At 50.2% G+C, this 24,019-nt stretch overlaps 1 protein-coding gene across 2 annotated transcripts in view; it reads left to right on the top strand.

The window, feature by feature from the left end:
• The window catches only part of PFKP (phosphofructokinase, platelet), a 69,494-nt gene that overhangs the window by 40,431 nt on the left and 5,044 nt on the right, over window positions 1-24,019 (top strand). For both annotated transcript variants that reach the window (XM_066278882.1, XM_066278884.1), the window contains 12 exons: window positions 1,255-1,350; window positions 3,604-3,696; window positions 4,693-4,818; window positions 6,750-6,814; window positions 7,555-7,624; window positions 7,838-7,984; window positions 10,213-10,283; window positions 11,841-11,928; window positions 12,528-12,680; window positions 20,511-20,675; window positions 22,645-22,706; window positions 23,054-23,165. In XM_066278882.1, coding sequence (XP_066134979.1) covers window positions 1,255-1,350; window positions 3,604-3,696; window positions 4,693-4,818; window positions 6,750-6,814; window positions 7,555-7,624; window positions 7,838-7,984; window positions 10,213-10,283; window positions 11,841-11,928; window positions 12,528-12,680; window positions 20,511-20,675; window positions 22,645-22,706; window positions 23,054-23,165 — 1,248 coding nt within the window. The remainder of the gene's footprint in view (window positions 1-1,254; window positions 1,351-3,603; window positions 3,697-4,692; window positions 4,819-6,749; window positions 6,815-7,554; window positions 7,625-7,837; window positions 7,985-10,212; window positions 10,284-11,840; window positions 11,929-12,527; window positions 12,681-20,510; window positions 20,676-22,644; window positions 22,707-23,053; window positions 23,166-24,019) is intronic.

The following is a 24,019-nucleotide window of genomic DNA, read 5'->3' as shown; positions in this document are numbered from 1 at the left end:
TAGGATGCAGGCCTCGGCACCCCCCCGTGCCATTTCAGTATAGGTTTGGGGAAGACTCTGGACGCCGAAGGCCTGGAGTTGGATCCTGGCTCCAGGATGTCCCCCAAGTGGACGTTGGGCACCCCACCTTCCTGTGTCCTAAGCCCCTTGGCTGTAATCTGGGGAATTTGCTGCTCCTTACCAATTCTGTGGCGAGTGAGTCAATTCAAGCAGGGAGCCAGCAGGCGCTCCGTGACCTGTGTAGACAAGGCCATCTCCCCACATAAGTGTGACGGCTCCTTTATTTCTCACCACCTTGGGATATTATGTCTTGTGGTTATTTGGGCAAGCACATATTTATGGGCAAGGCATTCCTTCTGATTTTGCTTTTTCAAATGATGTTAAAATAATCATTCTTGAAGTCATATCTTTGCACCTTTTAAAAAGTTCCAGTTAATATATTCTCCAAAGTGTAGCACATCTATCAATATCTATCAAGAAAAAAAAGAAGAACCAAATGGTATATGTATTCATGACCTTGGTTGTGGGATGGGGCAGCCTGTGAGAACAGTCTCCTTTGGGTGACATCCTCTGGGTTCTTGGGAGGGGCCACTCCAGCTTTGCCCACTCAGGGCCTCACCACCGCACTCAGCTCACACGTCCTCCTGGAGAGTCTTGAGTGGGGGACTTTATAGAGGACAGACTCGTGGAGAGTGACTGCAGGGCACCCTTGCGTGACTGCCCTGAGCCTGTGAGGACCGCAGTGGCCCTTGGTATCACAACAGCCCCCGTCTGCTTGTTCCAGTGCAGGGCGGCTCCTGGCCCAGCTGGGCTCGGAGTTCCTCTACTTTCTCTCCTGTGTCCTCCTGCCTCCTGCTTGAGCCTGAGGCCTTATCAGTCCATCTGATCTCAATGGCTGAAAATTCCTGGGTTGGGGCAGGGTTTCTGAGAGGTGGTTGGAAGTCTGGCTTCCAGAGGAGAGAAGAAGCCTGGTTTGCAGTGGAGACTGGCTGGTGCACCTGGGAGTGCACTGATGTCTGGTGCTCCAGGCAAAGGTCAATCAGCATAGCCTCCCAACACGGGCCTGCCAACGACAGCTGGGGTGGCGTCACCAGATTGCGAGGCCCACCCTGCTGCACCTGCTCACCTAGAAACCCTTCCCCTTCTCCCCGTGTCCTTAGTAAATAGTGCTTGTGGAATTAGGTGATGGTTTCTACCTGGCAAGAGGCCAGTTCAGTTGTGGCATTAGAGAATTTTCATATTCTGTTTCCTTAGAACCGAGCCCGGAAGAAAAGGCTGAATATCATCATTGTGGCTGAAGGAGCAGTCGATACCCAAAATAAACCTATTACCTCAGAACAAATCAAGGAGGTGAGTGTGTCCAGCTTGCCACCTCCCCTCCGTACCAGCCTGGGAACGGGAGATGGTCACATGACTGGCGGGGGTGGTTTTGGCACGTTGCATTATTATTCTGAAGACATTTTTTGTTCTTACTGATAGTAAAATATTTTTGTAATGACTCAGAACTTCAGTGCCAGGAGAATCATGCAATTCCCAGCTTCTGGAGAGCCGTTGTCACTCATGTTACTCTTGGGAATGTCCCCAAGGGGCCAGAGCTCCCCAACGGAGAGGGGGAAATGGAGAAAGGTGGGGATGGAAGGTCCAGCTCTGGGCACCAGCTGCCCTGAGAGTTAGGAGGGTCAGCCCCCGGCTGTGAGCCCTGTCTGCTCATTCCGGGAGCATCAGCTGAGCATGTTCTTACAAAGAAAGCCTCCTGTTGGACGTGAGTCACGCCCATTCCCACCTGCAGAGGGACTGATCCTGCAGTCCTATTGCTGCAGGGTTTGGCCGCAGGTACTAGCTTGTCAGGCCTGTGATGGGATGGGCTGGGCTTCCGAGTTATGGAGGCAACTTAGCACATTCCATACACACCAGGGAGACAAATAACAGATAGGCAGGCTCTGGTTGAAGCTGCCCATCAGGGAAAGGTTGTTATTAACTTGGGTTTACGAGTTGGTTTCTCTGTTTTGCCTTCTTTATTCTGATACCAGCTGTGCACCTAAATCTTAAAATAGTGAGAGGTAGCTGTGAAAGATATCAGCTGATATTTACAAGTATTAATGGCAAATGACACCAGATGTTAGACCTCAGTCCTTGAATTTTGGCTAAGAAAGAATTTAGAGCCAAGACTCAAATACTCAAGACTCAAAAACCAAAATATTATATAGAAAGTCACAGAGGTAGAAGTGAGCCGGCTGGGCTGTAGGGACGCAGGAAACAAGTTACAGAAGCAAAAGAAGGAGAAGGAAAGACAAAGAAAACACACTTGGGAGAAGAAGAGGGGGTAAGGCTCTTTGATGTGTGCTCCAGAGAGAGGAGAGAAAGGGAGATAAGGAGAGAAAGAGAACTCTGGGGAAAGCCACAGGCATGCTCGAGAGAGAAAGCATGTACACGTTGAGTGCTTTGTCTGAAGAGCTTCTATTTGGAGGTCTCAAGGCAGGATCTCAATAGAATATTCATCACCTGGTGTTCACTGATAGGTCAGTGCCAGGGCAAGGGGTCATTATTCATAGCAGCTGGTCCTCATATCAGCCATGGTGTCACCTGCCTGACCTTGCTGCTTTTCTGGGTCTGGAGCTGAAACACAACAGAGGCCTAGATGTTATTTCCAGTTTGACCAACTCTGTCTCTGTGGTCAACAAACCCAAGGCTTTGTTCCTAAGATAATCTGATACAGATCATTGTCCTGAGGGCTTAATGCTTAAGAAAATGGTTGTGCAAGGGCTTGTAAGGTAGTCATATGAGGTTTTCCTTAGGGTCCTTGTTCCTCCTCTGAGGGCCTCTAGCACATGACCAGCCCTATGAAAGTTCAGGGGGTCAGACCACATAACCAGCAGTACCCTAGAGGAGGAAAGGTTACCCTGGGGGCTGAGTCTCCCCTACAGTTGTCCACTGATAGACACCCAGGGCTTTCTGCCCTGGTGACCATCTGTTCCTGGTCCATGGCTCCTACTCTGCTCCTGTCTAACTACCCACTGTATCACAAATACTCTCTAAAGTCAGAGCAAAGAGTTTGCTTTCCCATTTAACCAAAGTCGAGATTGAACCATGGACTATTATAAGAGCAAGAAGGACCATGACGTTGACAAAGCCCAACTCCATTATTTTTATAAAGAAATGAATGAGGTCCAACAGGTATGTGGCCTGTGCTTGCCACCCAGCTGTGTTCCTGGGGTTCCTGGCCTGAGGAGACACCTTGACTTACCGTGCTGTGCGTGTCAAATGCTGTGCTATACAAATATAGGGTAATTCAGGGATTGTTTACTTTTTTAAATAAAGAATTATGCTTTTGACATGAGCTATAGAAACTTTTTAAAAATCATGTTATGTTCATTTTGTGAGGTAGGAGAAATGAAAATTCTATTTGATAATAAAATCTTTATTTAAAATTTTTCAGCTAGCCATTAAACTAAGCATTCTTTCAAGAACCATGATTTAGGAACATTTCCTATGTCGAGCTGAAGAAAGAGTAGAAAACTGTTTCTCAGCTCCACTCCTGCCCCCTAGTGGGCGCTGATATGCCTGCACATGCTCTGTGTCCCCTGATGGAGTTATTTCCTGCAGCTGGTGGTTTCCCAGCTAGGATATGACACGCGAGTGACCATACTTGGACACGTACAGAGAGGTGGAACGCCGTCAGCCTTTGACAGGATTTTGGTAAGTGAGTATGTACACTGTCTGGCAAATACACAAGGAAAGGTGCACTTCTGGTTCATTAGCGCAGTCTGGCAAAAGCATCTTCCTGCAGTATGGGGTGACCCGCCTCCAAGATGCTCTGGCCCTTGCTGTCACTGGGAGACTCAGACTAGAATGATTTCTGGGGCCCCGGTCACCCAGGTGCTAGGAGACCCCACCCCACATGGACAGTTGAGGATAATGGGGACTCTAGGGTGGAACTCAGAATGTTGAAGATTCACATGCAGATTTTTAGAAACAGCTCCAGGGGCAGCAGAGCCCAGAGTCCAGATCCCGGGTTGTTAGTCTTCACTGCTCATCACACCAGAGCCCCTCCCTGCACCCCGCTCCCCTCCTCTGACCTCCTAGAGCAGGGGTAGTCAACCTTTTTATACCTACCGCCCATTTTGTATCTCTGTTAGTAGTAAAATTTTCTAACCACTCACCGGTTCCACAGTAATGGTGATTTATAAAGTAGGGAAGTAACTTTACTTTATAAAATTTATAAAGCAGAGTTACAGCAAATAATAATAACTACTTACCAAGTACTTTATGTCAGATTTTTGCTAAGTTTGGCAGAATAAATCTTTATAAAACAACTTACTATAGTTAAATCTATCTTTTTATTTATACTTTGGTTGCTCTGCTACCGCCCACCATGAAAGCTGGGATGCCCACTAGGGGGCGGTAGGGACCAGGTTGACTACCACTGTCCTAGACAGTTCTTAGTGGAGACTAAATCTCTTTGTTGGAATTGCATAGGTTAAGCAGGATGGACTTTGGTATCTAATTGGGAATCATTTACAGAAAACAGGGAAGTTAAGGATGGATGTGTTTAGGACACAGTGGGGCTGTCTGAACAGCAGGGTACAGAGGCCATGGATGCATCGCCCTGGGGGTACTGAGGGGTTCTCTGGAGAGAGCGCTGCCTTGGCTGGCTGGAGGGCCGTGTCTGACCCCCGTGAATGTCATTTCCAGGCCAGCCGCATGGGGGTGGAGGCCGTCGTGGCCCTTCTGCAGGCCACGCCAGAGACCCCGGCCTGTGTGGTGTCGCTGAGCGGGAATCAGGCCGTGCGCCTGCCCCTGATGGAGTGCGTACAGATGGTGAGTGGGGCCAGGTGTGGCGGGGGAGGTACCAGCAGGCACTTGTGTCCCCTGTCGCTGACAAGCCACACAGGGAGTTAAATGACCTTAATCAGGTCACAGGGAGCGGCACTGTAGGCATGGCAGCATATCTGTATGGCCTGGGCTGGTCCCCTTTCTCAATTCTGTGCGTTTATATGGTACTCATTTTTAGGGGAGATGATACTGTCAGGAGGAACTGTGCGGGAGAATCCATGAGGGTTTCTATCAAAGATTGAAGACGAAATGCAGGAAAAGGGCTGCAAGGAATCTGTGGGGTGGGCTGCACAAGACATCCTTGGCCTCTCAAATTGTAGCCATTCCTTCCATCCTGTCCCCAGGGATGTTCAAGTCTGTGATATGACACTGGCCTGGCTAATTCAGATGACATTCTGACACGTACCCGCCTCCTTCAGGCCCGAGTTATAATTTACCTGCTCAGTGCCCGGGGGGGGGGGGGCAGTGAGCGCATTACAAATTGTTCATCTTTTATTTCTCAAAGTCTGTTCATGACTACCGTCCTATTGTCATCTTTTCCAGTGGCTCTGGAGTACATGCATTTATAACATATACAGAGAGGTGATTAAGTAATTAAGTCATGGGGCTTTCGGGAGGTGACCTTAGACACATCACTTCCAAAGTCTATGGGAGAGAATTAAGCCTATGTGCATGTGTGTGTGTATCTGTGTGTGTTTTTGTGTAAGTGTATTTGTGTCTGCATGTGTTTGCATGTGTGTCTGTGTGCATGTGCCCATATGTATGTGCTTTTTAAAATTTTTTTTATTAATTTTAATTTATTGTGTTTACATGGATTCAAGTATCCTGCTGAATATTATACCATCAGCCCCCAACTCTGTGTTCCCATTATACCCCCCCTTGGTCTCCTCCCTCTAACTCCCTCCCCCCTTCCCGCTGGGATTTGCTGTCCTGTTATCTGTATCTCTGTGTTATGTATATATAATTTCACTAATTCTGTCACCTTTTCTGATCCCATCCTCTCATCCCCCTTCCCTCTGACAGCTGTCCTTCTGCTCCCTGTGACCCCACCTCTGCCTCTATTCCATTCCTCAGTTCACTTTGTATGTGCTTTTTTGTCTAAGTGTGTGTGCCTGTATGTGTGTGCATATGTGTTCATATGTGTGTGTTTGTATCGATATATATGCCTGTGAGAGAGTGAGGTGACAGGCTTACGAGAGTCCAGATGTTGAACTATGTGCAGTAGTCTGTTTTGAGCCTATTTCTTATGTCTAGTGTCTGTTCCTTCAGAAGCAAATATGTAGGAACAACCTGGCTTATCCTCCAAACGACCATACAGTATGGCAAGTCAGCTGATGGCTCACAAACGCCACCGTGGGCCCTTCATTGATACCTGCTGTTTGCCATGTGTTTTCCTAAGACTTTGGAGTGTTTTATAAGCACAGGTGACACTAGCGGTAGGGAGTGTTCTTATTGTTCGGATGGGGAAACTGAATAACTTGCCTGAGATCCTCAGGCTGAAGGGGCCGAGGCCAGGTCTCAGTTGGGCACATTGTCTTCAAGCCTCTCCCCTCTGCCTACCAAGACCCCATCTGGGTCCCCTGGCTCCCAGGGTGGGAGGTCCTTCTGTATACATTTCTTTCTGGTTCTGCTTTTGTTGAGCAAACTCCCTAAGATCTCAGGGCCTGCTGTCCCAGCGTGGCCAACAGGGCCACCTCATCCTTTTCTATGAAGTGGCCTGAGCCAGTGGTCCCAGTGTCTCCCTCATAGCCAGGTGGTGACAGGCTGGCTGCAGTCCAGTGTGGACTGCTGGCCCCAAGCTGCCAACCTGCAAGGTCATGATATGAGGGGGACAGGGGGTGGGGGAGGCACCAAGCTGGGCATGAGGTGGCGCTGACTCCTGACCCTGCTTTCTTCCTCCTGCCATCTCTTTAAAGACTCAGGATGTCCAAAAGGCGATGGAGGAGAGGAGGTTCAAGGATGCTGTGCAGCTCCGGGGAAGGTGACTATTCTGAAGGAGTCTCTGAAAAGGACACATGTGCTCGTCAGCCTAGCTCTTCAGAGGACCCTGCGAGGTTGTCCGTTCAGAGGACCCGGCGAGGTTGTCCGTTCAGAGGGCCCTGCGAGGTTGTCCGTTCAGAGGGCCCGGCGAGGTTGTCCGTTCAGAGGGCCCTGTGAGGTTGTCTGTTCAGAGGGCCCGGCGAGGTTGTCCGTTCAGAGGGCCCGGCGAGGTTGTCCGTTCAGAGGGCCCTGCGAGGTTGTCCGTTCAGAGGGCCCGGCGAGGTTGTCCGTTCAGAGGGCCCTGCGAGGTTGTGCTTGTTCCGTCTCACTGTGAGAGGTCAGCACAAAGACGACAGGCAGGCACTGTTTCTGCAGGTTGAGGGCCTGAATGACTAGTCAAGGGGAATGGTTCATACCTTCGTTTATTTTGGGTAGGGCGATCAGGAGACTATAATGAGACAGGAAGTGATAAATGGCTAGCGTGTTGGCAAAGGAACCTGAGAGGTCCTGGATGCCTTTGTCCCTTAGCTCAATCACATCCTGTGTGTCCTACATACTTGTGTCCCTGTGAGGGAAGTCAGGACATGGGGCAATGTTAGGGCCCCTGCCCTTGAGGGACATAGCAGTAATTGCAGACCGTCTGCTGCTGACACCATTGTTCTCTGTGCTCGGACTTCCTGTGAGCTCCCTCCTGTGCCATATACATTCTAAATTTGGTCCTACAGCATCATTTTCTTCTAGGAGCTTTGAAGGCAACCTCAACACCTACAAGCAACTTGCCATCAAGAAGCCAGACTCCCAGATCCCAAAGGTGGGTGGCGATGCTGCGTGTCGGCTCCCAGAGGTGACCTGATGCTCCCACTGACCCTCTTCCCCAGCCGCCTTCTTGCCCCAGACCATGCCACAGCCTACCTGCACTGGGCCATGCACTTCTGGCACCTGGTGGTGGGCAGGGCCACCTCCCGGGTGTGCATGGCATGGTGATACACCTGTGACAGGTGCCACACATACCCCTGTCTTGCAGAGTGGCTGCAACGTGGCTGTAATCAACGTGGGTGCGCCAGCTGCCGGGATGAATGCAGCCGTGCGCTCGGCGGTACGGTGTGGCGTCTCAGAGGGACACAAAATGTTCGCTGTCTATGATGGCTTCGAGGGCTTTGCCAAAGGCCAGGTGGGTCCTGGTGAAGGGATGTTTTGTATGAAAATGTCGTGGGGAAATGGGGAACCACGGGCTCTGTCAAGAACATGACTGCTTGTTAAGAACAACTTTTGCTTTAGGGTCCCATGCTAAGGAAGGTTGTCACTACTTCTGAGGGATTGACATGAATTAACCAGTTTAAGTCTTCCAATAAATCTGAGATATTAGCCCTGGCCAGTTTGCTCAGTGGTAGAATGCTGGCCTGACATGCGGGGAGTCCTGGGTTTGATTCCAGGGCACACAGGAGAAGTGCCCATCTGCTTCTCCCCCTCTCCCCCTCTCCTTCCTCTCTGTCTCTATCTTCCTCTCCCGCAGCCAAGGCTCCATTGAAGCAAAGTTGGGCCGGGCGCTGAGGATGGCTCTGTGGCCTCTGCCTCAGGCACTAGAATGGCTCTGGTTGTAACAGAGCGACGCCCCAGATGGGCAGAGCATCGCCCCCTGGTGGGCATGCTGGGTGGATCCCGGTTGGGTGCATGTGGGAGTCTGTCTGACTGCCTCCCCATTTCCAACTTCAGAAAAATACCAAAAAAAAAAAAATCTGAGATATTATCCCCATTTTCCTTACAAGAAAACTGGACACAGAGACCTTAACTTGACTGTGGTTGGATGATGCAGGATTGTAAGCACCACAGGCTGCAATGTCCTGGTAGTTCGCCTGGTTACTCAGCAGCTATTCACTGAGTTCTCACGCTACAGAATTAAATTAGTGAAGAAAGCAGACATAGCTACTTCCTCCATGGAGTTTTCATCTTAGGGAGGGAGATGAGGGTAAATAGAATTAGACTGAGGCCTGACCTGTGATGGTGGTCACAGTGGTTAAAGCGTCGACCTGGAATGCTGAGGTCACTGGTTTAAAACCCTGGGCTTGCCTAGTCAAGGCACATATGGGAGTTGATGCTTCCTGCTCGTCCCCTCTTCTCTCTCTCTCTCCTCTCCTCTCCTCTCTAAAATGAATAAATAAAGTCTTAAAATTATTTTAAAATAAAAAATAGATTAACTGTAGAGCGTATTAGGAAGGGGGGTCTACACTAAGACACTAAAGACAGATGTTACTGGGTGGTGATCTCAGACTCAAGGTTGAAGGGCTGAGTGAGTAGCCCACAGGGACATTGAGATGCTGTCCCAGGAAGACAGAGGACAGTGCAAAAGCCTGAGTGGGAGGGGCCGGTCTGACTGAGCAGGAGAGCAGTGCGCGAGGAAGGAGACAGGGCCAGGTGCTTCGTAGAAATTGTAAGGAGCTTGGCTTTTACTTTGAGGAGATGGGTTTTGAGCAGGGGCCTGGCACATACAGATTGTAAGGGGCAGATGTGGGGAGTAGGAGAGTAGTTGGGGGGTTGCTGCAGTCACCCCGGCAAGAGGTGTGGGGGACTGGGTCTAGTGTGGCAATGACAGAGTCAGTGTGATATCTTCTGAAGGGTCTTGGATGTAATATGAAAGCAGAGAAAATAGAATTTGGTCATGGGATATGCACAGGGGTAGAAAAAGGAGGTGAGACTGAGTCTCTTCTGGCCTGAGTTGCCGCTGATGGACACGAGGAAATGCAAGAGGCACTGAGATTGCAAGATGCTCAGCAGGGTGTATGGTGGACGTGCTCGGGGGTGTCCAGTGAGCAGACAGAGATCGTGTTCTGGGTCTTCAGAGGTGCAGCTTACAGATGCCTGTTGGGGGGCGTCAGGTTACAGACAGTGTTTAAATTTATGACATAGAGGGGTCCCCAAGGACATGAAAAGAAAAGGCTTTGCTGTTAGGAGAGAGGGGACTAGCCCAAGAGAGAGACGGAGGCGTGCTGAGGGCAGGGTGCAATTACCTCACTGGCATTATCTATATATTTTCAGTTTTTTAAAATTTTTAATTAAAGAAGTTTCCTTTTAACCATAGTTCAATTAAAAAATACATGTTAATTTTTCTTTTAATTCCCAATGGTAGAATTTATCCAACTAAAGCATTCATTTGTTCCATTGACAGGAGACTAAGGTGCAGGGATATTATGCAAGCAGGAGGGCTTGCCATCATGCGTGGCTGGACCTTAGTATTGAGTCTGTGTCTTGACTGTCCGCATTGGGTTAGAAGTTGTTTCCTAAGACATCACAAGTCCTACAGACAGGCAGCTCATTGGAGCTGCTGGCCTCTGCGCTGCTCGTAAAGCATCCAATTCCCTCGGTTTCTCACTTGAGCCATCTCATTCTCTGTTTGCACCTTAGATAAAAGAAATTGGCTGGTCAGATGTTGGAGGCTGGACTGGGCAAGGCGGCTCCATTCTTGGAACAAAACGGTAATTTCCCGCCTTGGTTCTGACCATATTCTAGAGCAGTTGCTGGTGCACATGCTGTGAAGGGACCAGGTGACCCTGGTCCACATCCTGGCACCATCCCAGGGAGTCCGGGTTATGTTAGGAGCTGAGGGTGTGTGTGTCCTTGAAAAGAGGCAAGCAGATAAGCCATGATCAGTTTCCTCCCAAAATCTCTTCCATCCACTGATCTGAAGAATCAGACAGTGGACAGAAATCTTCCCTCTCATTTGAGGAGACAAAGATAAGTGTCGTCACTGATCTGCGGTGACCATAGTATGCAACCCAGCATTAGAGCATGATCAGTAGTGGCTCAGTGTCTGTGGGAACAGACCTGAGTGGTGTCAGTGCTGGACGCCAGTTCCCTCTGCTGCAGGTGTGGCCCAAGGTATTCTAACACAAAATTTTTATTTCTGAATCACTGAGCTTTCATTTTCCATTGTAGCTGGGGGAATATGTATTTTAACCAGACGCTGTTATTTAACATTAAGTCTGAATCTACTCATCTTCATTCTCAGGTGTGCAAGTCAGTATCAATCATTATTATACATCACATTTCTATGGAAGGAAAAATAACTTGTACGTGGGCCTAGCAAATGTCAGATCCCATGTGAGTGTTAGCTCATTGTCCCACCCTCCATTTTGCTTTGAAACCAGGTAACTGGTGTCCCCAGTTGCTGGGGTCATTTGCAGGACCAGTTCTGCCCAGTGGCTCGCTGTCCAGATCCCCAAGTGCCCGCAGTATTGGTGTCCTGGGAAGCAAAGCCCAGATTAGAAGCAGGGGCACCTGCCAGTGTGCCTTTCTGGCCCCTGCAACCCGTGGGTGACAGCTCAGGCAGTTTGCTTTATGTGCTGTAGCTCTGGGTGAGCTGGCAACACCTGATATGCTTCAAGGGCTTTACTCTAGACTCTGGGAGGGACTGTGTGGCTGATGCTCCACCTACTGTGTGCCCTGATGGCCCAGGCTTGAATATGTTTGCCCTACAGCTTCCGCTGAGTCTACCAACAGGATGAGCTCTCTGTTTCCTCCAGCCCACATTAATGAAACAGTTGGGTCAGTGTTGTGTGGGCTCTTGGGACAGGGCCAACTATCATTTGTTTGACCTCACTTACGGGCTGTGTTTGAAACAGGTGACAAAACAGGAGAATAGCAAACATAGTGGGTATGGCTTTAAAGGAGATTAGCTTGGATAAAGCAGAAAACTGGAAGTTTCCATTTAAATATTTTTTGTGAATATTTGCAAGCTATTATGGTTCACTTTTTTTTCTAATGAGGCTGCAGAATTCTTTTGAGATAAAGCTTCTCCCAGTTTTCTTTTGCAAATACACTCCTTTGGGACTTGATCCCTGGCCACTCGGACACGGGTGGTTCCCCTGCTCTGCTGTCCACCAGCCACGTTGCAGCAGGAGCAGACTGTCCGCTGCTCAGCGCCACCCAGCTCTACTGCAGAGGCAGGGCAGGACTGCTGCCAGTGACAGGGACCGGTGGGCGTTTTGTCCTGTGTGAGGCCTGGCTGACGTCATCTCTCTTGAACTATTTAGGACTCTCCCCGGGAAGTACTTGGCAGAGATTGCTGCTCAGATGCGCACCCACAGTATCAATGCGCTGCTGATCATCGGTGGGTTTGAGGTACGTCACTGTCTCTGTTCACACTTGGCACATCCATGCTGTAGGCTTGAATGGTGGCCTGTGTCGGCTTCACCAAGCGCCTCATGAACTGGGGTCATAGAGCCCAGGCCCACTGGACAGCTGTGACACAGAGCCGAGCCGGTGGGGACACTCACCCAGCAGGGACCAACACAACTCCTTGACTGGGACGCATCTGTTAGTGAGTTCTGATGTCTTTCAAGTCTGTAGAAATGGTTCTCTCTTAAATTTGAAGCCCGTTGGCTCCTCAGAGAGGAAGGGAGTTATATGGCTAGCTCATTTTTTTATCCCATATTGTACTGTAGGCCTCTATTTTTTCCCTATTCAACCAAGAACAGTCCCATGATAACCTCATGTTTTTTCCTTTCAAGAAAATGCAAGAGTCTCAACTACTCAGACGCTTGCTGATAACAGACTTAGTCTTGTGTCTACATGACAACGTCCTGTGGGTCCCTTTGTGTTTAAAGAACTGCTCCTTCTTGTTGTGACCTTAACACGTTTCCACATTGACTTTTTAGCAGTCCTTTCAGTTCCCCTCTGCTGCCTCCCTCTCCCCCCAACTGTGCACACTTGTCCCGCAGGCCTACCTGGGACTGCTGGAGCTGTCAGCCGCCCGGGGGAAGCATGAGGAGCTCTGTGTCCCCATGGTCATGGTTCCCGCCACCGTGTCCAACAACGTACCGGGGTCTGATTTCAGCATCGGTGCCGACACCGCTCTGAACACCATCACTGACGTAAGTCTGTGTGGCAGCAAAGCAGCGGCCGTGGCCGCTAACCGAGGGCCCCTGGCCCGTTTTTATGTACCAGTGCACTAGAGACACCTGCCAGCCTGGGCTGTTTGTCTGTTTCCAGAAAAGGATTTTTACAAGGTCTGGCCCTGTCTGATCCAGCTCCCAAAGACTTGTAGCACTTCTTTTCTTTTCTTTTTTTTTAACTTTTTTTTTTAAATTTATTTATTCATTTTAGAGATTAGAGAGAGAGGGATGAGAGAGAGACAGAGAGAGGAGAGAGAGACAGGGGGGAGGAGCTGGAATCATCAACTCCCATATGTGCCTTGACCAGGCAAGCGCAAGGTTTTGAACCAGCGACCTCAGCATTTCCAGGTCGACGCTTTATCCACTGCGCCACCACAGGTCAGGCAGCACTTCTTTTCCTGTGCTGCGGCCAGGGTGATGTGTGCACGAGTGACAGGGAGCACCTGCAGCTCAGGTGGTGGGGGGTCAGTGGTTTGTGATTTGGATAATCATTAAAATTAGTTTTGTGGGGTGTTTTATCTGGCCAATTTACTTCTATCCTCTGTCACCTTGCCATGATAAATTCTGGGCCCAAGGGCCCTGCTTTGATGTTTGAGGACAGAACTTGAGATAAATATTTTGTAATTTCATTCACCCACCTGAATCCACCTTTAGCGTTTGTTTTTCTTTTGGCTGAGCCTGCCAACGTCATTCTCCTCTCTGTCAATGGGGGACATTAAATTACCTATACAATATTGGTGCTATTTAAGGGTTTTATCCCCTGAATGGCAATAGCACAAAATATATCCTTATTATCATACTTACAAATCACACTTGGGAAATAGCATGGGAGTTTGAAGATCAGTATCTAACATGGAATATATATATATTTTTAATTTGGTGCCTAAATTTTTTCAGTAAATTCTGAAGTTTAATTTTCCTTCTGAGACCTACCTAGATCTTATGAATTATTTTCTAAGATTTATTTTTCCTTAAACCCAGGGCATCGGTTTTGTTTCTAGTGCTGGTAAATAAAAAAAAATGCTTTTAAAATAAAATTCAGTGGTAAGGGACGCTGACTGCTTGTTTGTTGCTTTTCTGAGCTTCCTAAATTTTCTGCAATTTTTTTTTTTTTTTACTGAAAAGCCCCGCCCTGTGTCGCCCACATCCCCACGCTGGAGTGTCCGTCCTGTGCGCACCCCTAACTGCTTGCCGGGCCGCCACCCCCGTGACTGTCACCCCTGCACTCCCTGCTCCTGGACTAGCTCCTCTCCTGGTGGATCCTCAGGCTGTGAACTGCAAGGTCCTGTCTGTCCCAAATGAGCTTCATCATTGTTTGTGTCACTCTTTTCCTTGCCTTTGCTGGATTTTGAATCGGATTATGCTAAGCTTGTGTGGAAGCAACTGGAAGTTCATTGTTACCTAATCAGAACGCTGGGGGGTGTTGGGAGGCTTTGAAGAGCATCATCTGCAGGTCCTGTCAAGGTTGGCACTTATTCCGTGTGGTATTTGATACGCACTTTCAGGCACGGAGGTAGGACTCTCCCACTTTGAATTTCCAGTCTCCTCTGCTACAAAGAATTCTTTTCCAGTTTTTTATAAAGATCTAATACCTATGGTATATGTATATTGTTAAAAATCTGTAAACCAAAATATACAGGGAAAACACTCCAAATTACCCATCCTGCTTCCCTTAGAGGGGTCTTTGAGGTTTATTACGTGGCCTCTTAAACTGGATGTTGTATTCATTTGGTTTCTCAAAGCCAGGGTAACTGGTCACGACGGCGGTGTTCCATTGGTAACGGACCAGGCTGCCTTTGCCAGGTGAGCCAGGTGGTCTTGTTGGTGAGGTGGTTCTGGTTCTGGCTTGTGATCTGGGACTGCAGGAGGTCAGGATGACCCCCTTGTGGACCTGCTCAGTGTAGCCTGAGGCCACAGGGACTAAGGTATGAGCACAGCGTGTAGAAACTGCTGCTTCTTCCACAGTTCTGTTTGTTAAAGCCAAAATGAAGTTGACTCCTTCTCCGGAGGCTTGGATTCAGGTTGGAACTTGTCTGGGCTGGCCATAAAAAGGAAAGGGGACACACTGGGGGCAGGCACCCTAGCCAGCAGCACACGGCGCTCTGCATCCCTCCTGATCTGCGCGGAGCATCCAGGCAGCCCTTGGGCTCCCAGGCAAGTGTAGCATCCGTCCATCTACCTTGCTCAGTCACTCCTTCCCAGACAGCTCACCTGCAGGCCTGTGTCCTGGTGACAGTAGCGCTACCTGCTTGGCCCTGGACACACGCGGGGTACAGACCTGGGGCATCTCCAGTACCAGCGGCTCCTTGACAGTTTTGCTCCCAGAGGACATCTGCGATGTCTGGGGACACGTTTGGTCCTCTGAATTGTTCACAAGGATACCCCTGGTGTCTGATGGGTGGAGTCTCCACCATGTAAGGACACCTGCCAAATGAGGATCTTTTGGCCCAGAATGTCAAAGGTGCCAAGGGTGAGAACCCAGAGATAGCCTCCGGTTATCAGCTGTTGCGTCTTTGCACATTTAGTCATCGTCTTCACAACCACCTGTCCTTGCCAGCACTTGACTTAGCTCACAGGTGTGTCGTGGGAAACAGGTCCCAGTGCACTTACCGCATCAGAAAGGTAACAGGCGTCCTGGGCAGAGCAGGCGTTTGGAGTCCCCATGGTATGGCTTTGGGCTTTCAAACAGATGTGTCCACGTCCCAGAACCAGACACTGTTTAGTCAGAACACAGGGACATGTGCTGAGCTCTGTGCAGCCATGAAGGTCATGAAGGTGGCCAGGGTTGCAACCCTGCTGATAGCCCACAATTGTGATTAAAGACTGGACTGTTCCTATAAACCCATCCAGTTTCTTTTCTCAGAGTTGACAGGTCCAGTGTCCAAGGTTACTTCATGATATTGTGACCATGTCTCCACTTAGACCATAAAGCAGGATATGGGTGGGTGGAAGAGTGACGACAGAGGAGCTATCAGGCAGGTGAGTGACCCCCTCCTCACCTTCCTCCTGGCTCCCTGGACTAACCCACCACAGGTCCACCATCTGCACACTCTCAAGCCACAGGTGCCTTTGAACCTGACTCATTTCAGAGAATCATGGGACAGCAGGGGGCACCGTCCCTTCCAGGAGGCCTGGGTGCCAGCCTGCCCCTCACGTGACCTTCCTGCAGCAGAATGTGCAGTGGTCCCAGGGAGATAAATAACCACACACAGGCCTGTTTGCCTGAAAATGTCCACCAAACGCTGGCTGCGTTTGGTACTTCGTGGACTTGGGGTTGGTGGACAGTGGACCTGTTTACTAATAACCTGCTTTGATTAACACTCCAGACAGGTAATGCAAATAAATCTCTGGAATCCCTAAGAACAGCTGGCTTTTTCAACCTCAGAGCCAAACAATTTCACCTCAGGGTTCCAAAGCCACTTGGGGCTCTGGCTCCTCCATGCTGCCCCGTGTAAGCATTACAAAGAGACCTGCAGGGAGGGGTTCCTGCTGACAGAGCAGAGGCACCTGGACGTGGGCTGTGCATCTCCAGCAGGGCCACGTGGTGGGGGGCTGTTTGCAGAGTCCTAACAGGCAGGGCCTTTGCCCTGCTCACTGCAGGAAGTCACCAGACGGGCCTGGCCCTCAGACTCTCCACCTAATTGTCTTGCCTCACCTTAAAGATGCCAAGAAATGCCACTTGTTCAGCCGCCACTAACCCCGACACCACTTCTGGCCCTGCTTTGCTGCCTCCTGCTTGCGTCCCTTAATTTGGGGCAGTAAGGGCCCCTGCTGAGGCCAGCACCCAGGGGCCCCGCCAGGTCACCCTGCTCCGCACTGCAGCTTCCCCTCCCCACTGGCACGCACAGACGAGATCGCCCTCTCCTGATGATGGCAGGGGAGGTGCCAGGGGCCTGCTGACCGCCTGCACTGCTGCTTCAGGCTTTCCAGAGCTCATTCGAACTCGCCAGTGCTCGTGGCGACCATTTTTGTCCTGCCTGCCACTATTAGCAACAGAGTCCCTGGCACAGAACTGAGCGTGGGCTGTGACACTGCCCTGAACATGCTTGTAGAGGTAAGGCCGTCCCCTCGTGTCTGCTTTCCATGTGTTTCTCCTGCCTCAGGGAGCACTGCCGCCAGGATGAACTTGGAGGGGCTTTCTCTTCCCCTCATGTGGAAACTGAAAGGGAAACCTGGCCAGCCATCCAGAATGAAGGAGCCAAATTTGTTATTACTCCTTTTCCCATTAGCGGGAGGTTATATCACACTTTCCATAACAGGGTAGTTTTCCCAGTTTCTCCATCTTAGGGAGAGCCCCCCTGTATCTGTCAGTGCTCTGGGTGGTATTTCCTTCTGTCCTACCTTGGTGGGGCACTTGACAGTCCAGAGGCCTGTGCTGGTGCCCGAGGGGATGGCCAGATGCATGATCTGTTAGGGGACCTCAGAGCAAGTCAGGAGGGTATGAGATGGGTAGGGGCTGGGTGAGGGGTTCCAGAGAGCAGGAGGCATCTTTCCTCCTGCAGTAGGCAGAGCTGCCAGGGCTAAGACAGTGCTCCCCTGTCAGGGGGACATCCCTGTTCCGTCATGAGAACCAATGCCTCTCCCTGCGCCCCCAACCCACCCAGTGTCCACTCAGTGCCAGGCTCTGGTCGTTGTCAGATCTGTGTGGTCTGTGTGTGGACATGTGGTCCTCCCCCCACAGGGAAGGGAAAGTTGGCCAAGCTGGGGGCCGGGACAGTGACCCCCGACAGCAGTGCAAACACTTCCCTGACAGTCACGTCTTGTGCAAAGCCCTGAGCGTGGCAGCGGCCCCTTGTTCCGAGTGGCACAGCCCCTCCAGAGTCTCATTTTTGTCCAGGCCCATTGTTTGCAGTTGATTGAGGATGCAGAGAGGGGACAGAATGGGCTGTCCCACCCGCCTGAGTTTCTCACTCTTAAACTGATGGGTACATCTGAGCTTCTCCTTTTTTCACTGAAGCTACGGGCAGGAGGCAGGCTTGCTCTCGGCCTCCCAGTAGGGTGGTGGTTTCATTCCCAAGTCAGAGGCCCTGCATTTCACTTCCTTGCAGTTCTGCTTCTTTGCAGATAAAATACGGTCAGAGACGACCCTTAAAACAACCACTGTCCACTGAGTGCTGGAGGTTCCAGGTGTCCCCCTTCACATCTCCCTGGCACAGTCGGTGTCTCCCCACTGCTCACCCCACTTCTGCCCGTTGCCTGCGCCTAGCATGTCACCTGAGCTTTACCCCTGGTCTGCACTTTGCAGGGGAGCCCTCCTGCTCCTGACCAGCCTGGTCCAGCCCTCCAAGTTCAGCCTACACTCCCCCTCGTGGGAACACAAGTCATGGGAGGCCGACCTCCTAGCCCGTTAATGGAACAGGACTGACCATATCTCCACAGTCCACAAGCGTTTTCTACCCACATGCTAAGTGTCATTGTATCTTTTCACTCTGTTTATATTTTTAAAACACAAAATGTGGCAAAAAGTTAGCACTGAAACTGTCACTTGACGTTTTTCCTCCAGTGGGACAAAGATTTTTCTCAGAGTCGCCTGTGGTCCCCCGGAGGGTGTCAGCATTTGCAGGAGGGGACATTCCTACAGTGAACGTGGCTGGTGGGGGTGGGGCTGGCAGGGCATCTGGCCAGGCAGGGACATCTGCCCTCCTGATCGCTTCCTCCCACCCCGAGTCAGAGCCTCCCGCCAGGTGGCAGCAGCTCGGGCAGGGGGACACTTGCTGCTGTGGGCTCTCTCCCTCATTGGTCCTCTTTGTAACTGAATGAGACGGGCTGAAATGACGTGCTATTTTAAAGGAAAGGAATTTGGACCCTCAGACACAACCAAGGGGATGCAGAGAGAGAAGTCAGGGACAGCACATCTAAGCTGCAAGCAAAGGCTGAGAGTGCCAGCCAGCTGTCACTGCTCTGACACTCAGTGGCTTACAGAGGACTGAGGCCTTGACTCCATGGTCAGGGTTCCCCGGGCTCCTGAGCGACCTCCTTGTGACTGGTGCAGAGAGCCGGGTGCATTCATATCGGCGTCACAGGAGAGCTGCTTCGTCGCCATGTTCTGCCATTCTGTGGTTATTCCATCATTCTCCACATTGGTGACGAGTGTCTGCCTTGGGTGACCTGCTGGGGAGAACCCTGTGACTCTGCAGTTCTGGGGGGGGGGGGAGGGAAGGACCTGAACATCCCACCCACGTGCACAGACTGCCCTGTTGCATCCCACCCCCCAGAATTCACCCAGAGACCAAGGCTGTGCAGGGCCAGAGACCCAGCGCCCGCGGCACCTCCCCTCGCGGCTCCGCGCCTGCCCCTCTGCAGTCAGAACCGGGAAGACAAGGGTTGCCCACATTGGTGCCTTTTTCCTCCTCCACGTCAGCTCCTAGAGACTGCAACACGACCCACCAGCTAACGCACATGCTGAATTTGGAATAAATCAATCTAATTATTGGGGGAAAGGTGCAGCTCCGCCCAAGAAATTGACAGCCCAGTTAGACATGATAACAATTGGCCCTGTGTGTGAAAATCAGAGTGCTCTCACGCCTGACCCAACATACTCAAGGGGGAAATCTCCAAATCAGTTTTACACTATTATGTACAAATCTTCTCTTCTTGCCCCCAAAGATCTGTGACGCCTGGTCTCCAGCCGCCACTGCCCAGCCCCCTCAGTGTCACTCTATACACAGCCCTGTTCAGCCCGGGGAGGACTGGGCTATGGCCTTGACTGGCTGCTGGGTGAGTGGGATGCTCTTATTCCATTCACTGCCAAACATTCACTGAGCACCAACTGTGTTCCAGGCATGGCTGACTGAGCCCACCCTGTGACTAGTGAGGGAGGCACCCCAATCAGTCACACAGAGAGTTGCAGGAAGATGGACTGAACTGGTTTCTGTGGGGAAAGGCCACGAGGTGTCAGTGAAGCCCCAGCAGTGGGAGTGGTCTCGTCCCAGCAAGCAGGCTATTTTCCTGAGGAAATGACCCAGACGCTTAAGTCTGGGTCACGGCGACGAGGCAGGAAGGGGCCTGCACTAGTTCCTTTGCTGCCGGATGTCTGAGGTGCTCTCACTGGGCTAGGGTCAAGGTGTCGGCAGGCCGTGCACCCTCCATGAGCTCTGGGAGAAGCTGCTGTGGGCTCCGGCTTCTAGAGCGGCCTTGTTGCATGCTTCCCCTGGCCTTTTCCATTTGCAAGGCCAGCAGCTAGCCTCTTGCTCCAGTGTCTCCTGGCCTCTGTCCCTGGGTCAGGCCTGCCTCTGGGGGCCACTATCTAGCCCACTACAGGCAGTACATGGAAGGGTCCCGTGGAGAACTGGGCAGGCCCAGGGGGTCCACAGGAAGGCTTTGAGATACTTGAGGAAGAAGGTGATGTTACTCTAGGCTGAGCAAGGCAAGGGCTGAATCAGTGTTTCAGACAGAGCTGGTTGGGCTTTGCAGGGCTTGAGACAAGAGGACAGTGGCCTGGACAGCAGTGTATGGGTCTGTGTCTGGAAGAAAGATGGCCAACATTTCCTTAGGAGACGCACTCTGTGTGGGGAGATTCGTGGGGACTTTGTCTAGGAGCCACTGTCCATCTCAGTAAAGGTGCCCTGACATGGGTGCACATTCAGGGATAGGTTGAGGGTGACCAAACCCCAAGTTCATGGTTTTAAAAGAAAATAGAATTCACAGTGACTATGGTCAGGGCCAAGGCCAGCTGTCTCTGCCCCTGTGCGGACCCCTGGGTGTGCTGCCTGTGGCTACACGCTTAAGACCTGCTGGGCTCTTGGCTGCTCCTGTCCTAGTACCAGCTGGCCATGCATTGCAGTGACCCACGTCCTTTTCTGTGGCCAGACGTGTGACCGCATCAAGCAGTCCGCCAGCGGGACCAAGCGCCGTGTGTTCATCATTGAGACTATGGGCGGCTACTGTGGCTACCTGGCTAACATGGGCGGCCTGGCGGCTGGAGCCGACGCTGCCTACATCTTCGAGGAGCCCTTCGACATCAGAGACCTGCAGGTACGTCGGCGTGCTCGTCACTTAGAGCCCTTCGGTGCTGCTGGCTAACCCTGTGGTTTTGATGGTATCAGACGATATACCGGGTTTCAGGCACTTCCAGTGACCTGCCCCCTGTATCAGGTCGTGTGCTGAGGCAGGGACTCGGGTACTGGAGCTCTGTGCACGATGACAGCATGAGCACACGGTTCAGGGCAGCTTTTGCTCTTCACCAGGCTTGAATGGTTTTGTCCTCTGCACTCTTTTGTCCACTAAGCAGTTACTGTTTCCTTAGGCAGGTCACCAGCCATTTAACATGTATATCTGGTGTTTCAGGGGACAGGCACCGAGGCTCCTCCCAGGACCTATGGTCCGAGCATGGAAGGTCAGCAGTAGCTGGAAGCATCCCTTCCTGGAGCCCAGAGGCCACTCAGGACAAGCAGCTCTGCCCACTGTGAACGTTGGTTTAATGAGGGAACATTCCCTGCCCCCACCCCATACACCTGCTGGGGACACAGCAGGAGGCTTAACACACTTTGTGGGCACAGCCAACTCTAAACAAAATGGGAACCAAACTTACCTCCTGCCCTTCCCTGCAGCTCATTCCCCCAGATTATTGTAGAGCAGTTTTAGGTTTGCAGCAGAGAAAGCCCATATGCCTGCTGCCCTCACACACACACAGCTGCTTGCTCTCAGCTCTCCTGCCAGAGCCGGACTCACAGTGACACGCCATCAGCACCCCAAGTCCACATTGGGGCTGACATTAGGGTTCACTTGGGTGTTACTGCTGCTTTCCAATCTTAACATCACAATGCCTATTCTTCTAAATTGACAGGGGTTTCTTGGGACCCCCGGCTCAGTAGGTGGAGGGCTGGCTGGGCAAGCACAGGTTAGCTGGATTGCTAAACCCAGCCGTGGGTCAGAGGTCAGCCCATTCAGGACAGGCATTAGCCAGTAAAACACAACTGAAATACACAAAACTCAAATAAAACGTAACTGTAAAAGTTATGATTTTATGTTTCTGAACCAAATAAATCAAGTAGAAAGATAGTTGATATTTTTATTTATCTGTAATTTTTTTTATCTTGACTTATGAATTTCTCCACAACATTGCATTAATCCTTTGAGTAGTAAGTTTTTTTCATGCTTGCTGATCCCTGGGAGTTTTTTGGTTGTGTTTTTTTTTTTTTTTTCAAAAATTGAAATTAATTCCAGTTATAGTTTTATTAACATAAAATCATGTTTGTTTGATAACCAGTTTATGGAAACAAGAACAACATACATTTGCCTTTTTTTAATGTTGCCTTACACATTTTAACATAAATCGATCGTACTCTGGATGGTCAGAAGGCACAAGGACATACATGAAAGTTTGTACTACTCAAAGGGTTAAATATTTATACTTCAAACACCTAAGATAGTGCCTCATGAGCCCATCCCATAGTTCTTGTTATGTAGTAGGTGCTTAATAAATTTAATTATGACAGCAATTTGCTTACATGTAAATAGCTCCTTTTTCTGCATATTTCCTCTCTTGAGAGACTATTCCTTAGAGAGTCTGTACACAAGTTAGAATCTATAAAAATTTCCCTTGGCCTGAAAATACTCGCTAGGCAATTGTATATATAGGATTCTATAGAAAGTGAGGTGACAGATATTTTTCTGAGGTAAAAAATATTGTCATTAAAGTAGGCAAGAAGCAACAGATAAATTTATAAGCTTTAGAACAAGGACACAGAATATATGCACTAATGTTTTTTGGATGGAAACCTATGGACGCTGAGCTCTGCTCACTAAATATGCCCAATGACATGGCCTTGTCATCTTCATCACTGGGCTTTTCACTGTCTGATATATGTTCTGTTCTCCTCTCCAACAAAATGAATACACACTCTGAGAGCAGCTGCTGTGTCCAGCACCTAGAACCATGCGGTGCCGGGCAGGCACCGGGCGCTCAGTTTCCCTGTGTGACTAACGGATCCCTCTCTCCTAGTCCAACGTGGAGCACCTGACTGAGAAGATGAAGACCACCATTCAGCGGGGGCTCGTGCTCAGGTAACAGGCTCTCCTGAGTTCTCGTTTACGTCTGGCCTCTCAAAAAGAACCCATTTCATGATCCAAAACCAAGCAGCCATCGCTTCTCCACCGGGACCCTCATGGAGTACTGAGGGGTAAAGCAGCACAGTAACTGTGCTTCGTGCCAAAAACTTCCACTCACTGAAATGACCAAAGGGTAATTTCTAAAAATTCATTTTTGCTTTGTAAGTTTTAAAAAGATATCCCCAAGACATTTCTTTAATTAAGCCACAGACATTTATAAAAAGAAAATGTGTGCAGTTATGCCAGGATTAGGACTAGGTGGATGCTGCCCCAGCCCGAGCCCCCCGCTCTCCGTGTTTCAGAAACGAGAGCTGCAGTGAGAACTACACCACCGACTTCATCTACCAGCTCTACTCAGAAGAGGGCAAAGGCGTGTTCGACTGCAGGAAGAACGTGCTGGGCCACATGCAGCAGGTAGGGCCCTACATCCCATCCCTCACAGGTGGCCGCCGAGTCCCGCAAAACAGAAAGGGAAACTTATTCATGTGACTTCTTTTCAGATGAATTGTCTTACTTTAGCCACTGTGGGAAAAATAATGTGTATTGGAAGTCCTATCGGATATCCCCGGCTTTAGGAATTCGGTGGTGATATTTGGGTAGGTGGGCCTTTTAAGGGAAATGGGCAACTTTCATATAGTGATACCAGTTTATTAAAAAGACTTACTCAAATTAAGTATCTCATTCAATATTGGGCCGTAATAAACCATTCAAGTTGGAATATCAAACAAATGACACTTATTTGAGATTTGCATGAAATCAGAATGAGGTGGAAGGGATCTTGGGGTACACTCTACATAGCATGCCCCAGATGATGAAGCGGGAGGTGGGCTGGAGTCAGGCCCCAGCCTCCTGACCACATGCCTGCCCTCGCCCCATCACTGCTGGCCACTCTGAGTATTAGGAATTTCTAACCTTAGGCCCATTGTTCATTGCATAAGATCACTGAACCTCCTGACCTATGATAAAATGCTAGGCAGGTGTGTATTTTGTGCAAGTAAGCCCATGGAGTTGATCAGATTTTTAAAGGAAACTAGGACCCCATCTCTATCCCAAAATAAGACTACAGATCCCTTACACCAGGGGTCTCAAACTCAACTCAGCATGTGGGCCGTAGAGCAAGATCACAGCCGTTCGGCGGGCTGCACTAGGTCTACAAAAGGCAACTGTTATGCAACACTTTTCTCACTGCAGTTGAAAACAAAAAAAAATCAGTACAACAAGCACAATCGTACATGCAGTTTACTCAGTGTCACAAAACGACCAGAAAC

This window comes from Saccopteryx bilineata, chromosome 5 (assembly GCF_036850765.1).
Source record: "Saccopteryx bilineata isolate mSacBil1 chromosome 5, mSacBil1_pri_phased_curated, whole genome shotgun sequence".
Lineage (NCBI taxonomy): Eukaryota > Metazoa > Chordata > Mammalia > Chiroptera > Emballonuridae > Saccopteryx > Saccopteryx bilineata.
This window is presented reverse-complemented; position numbering and strand designations above follow the sequence as displayed.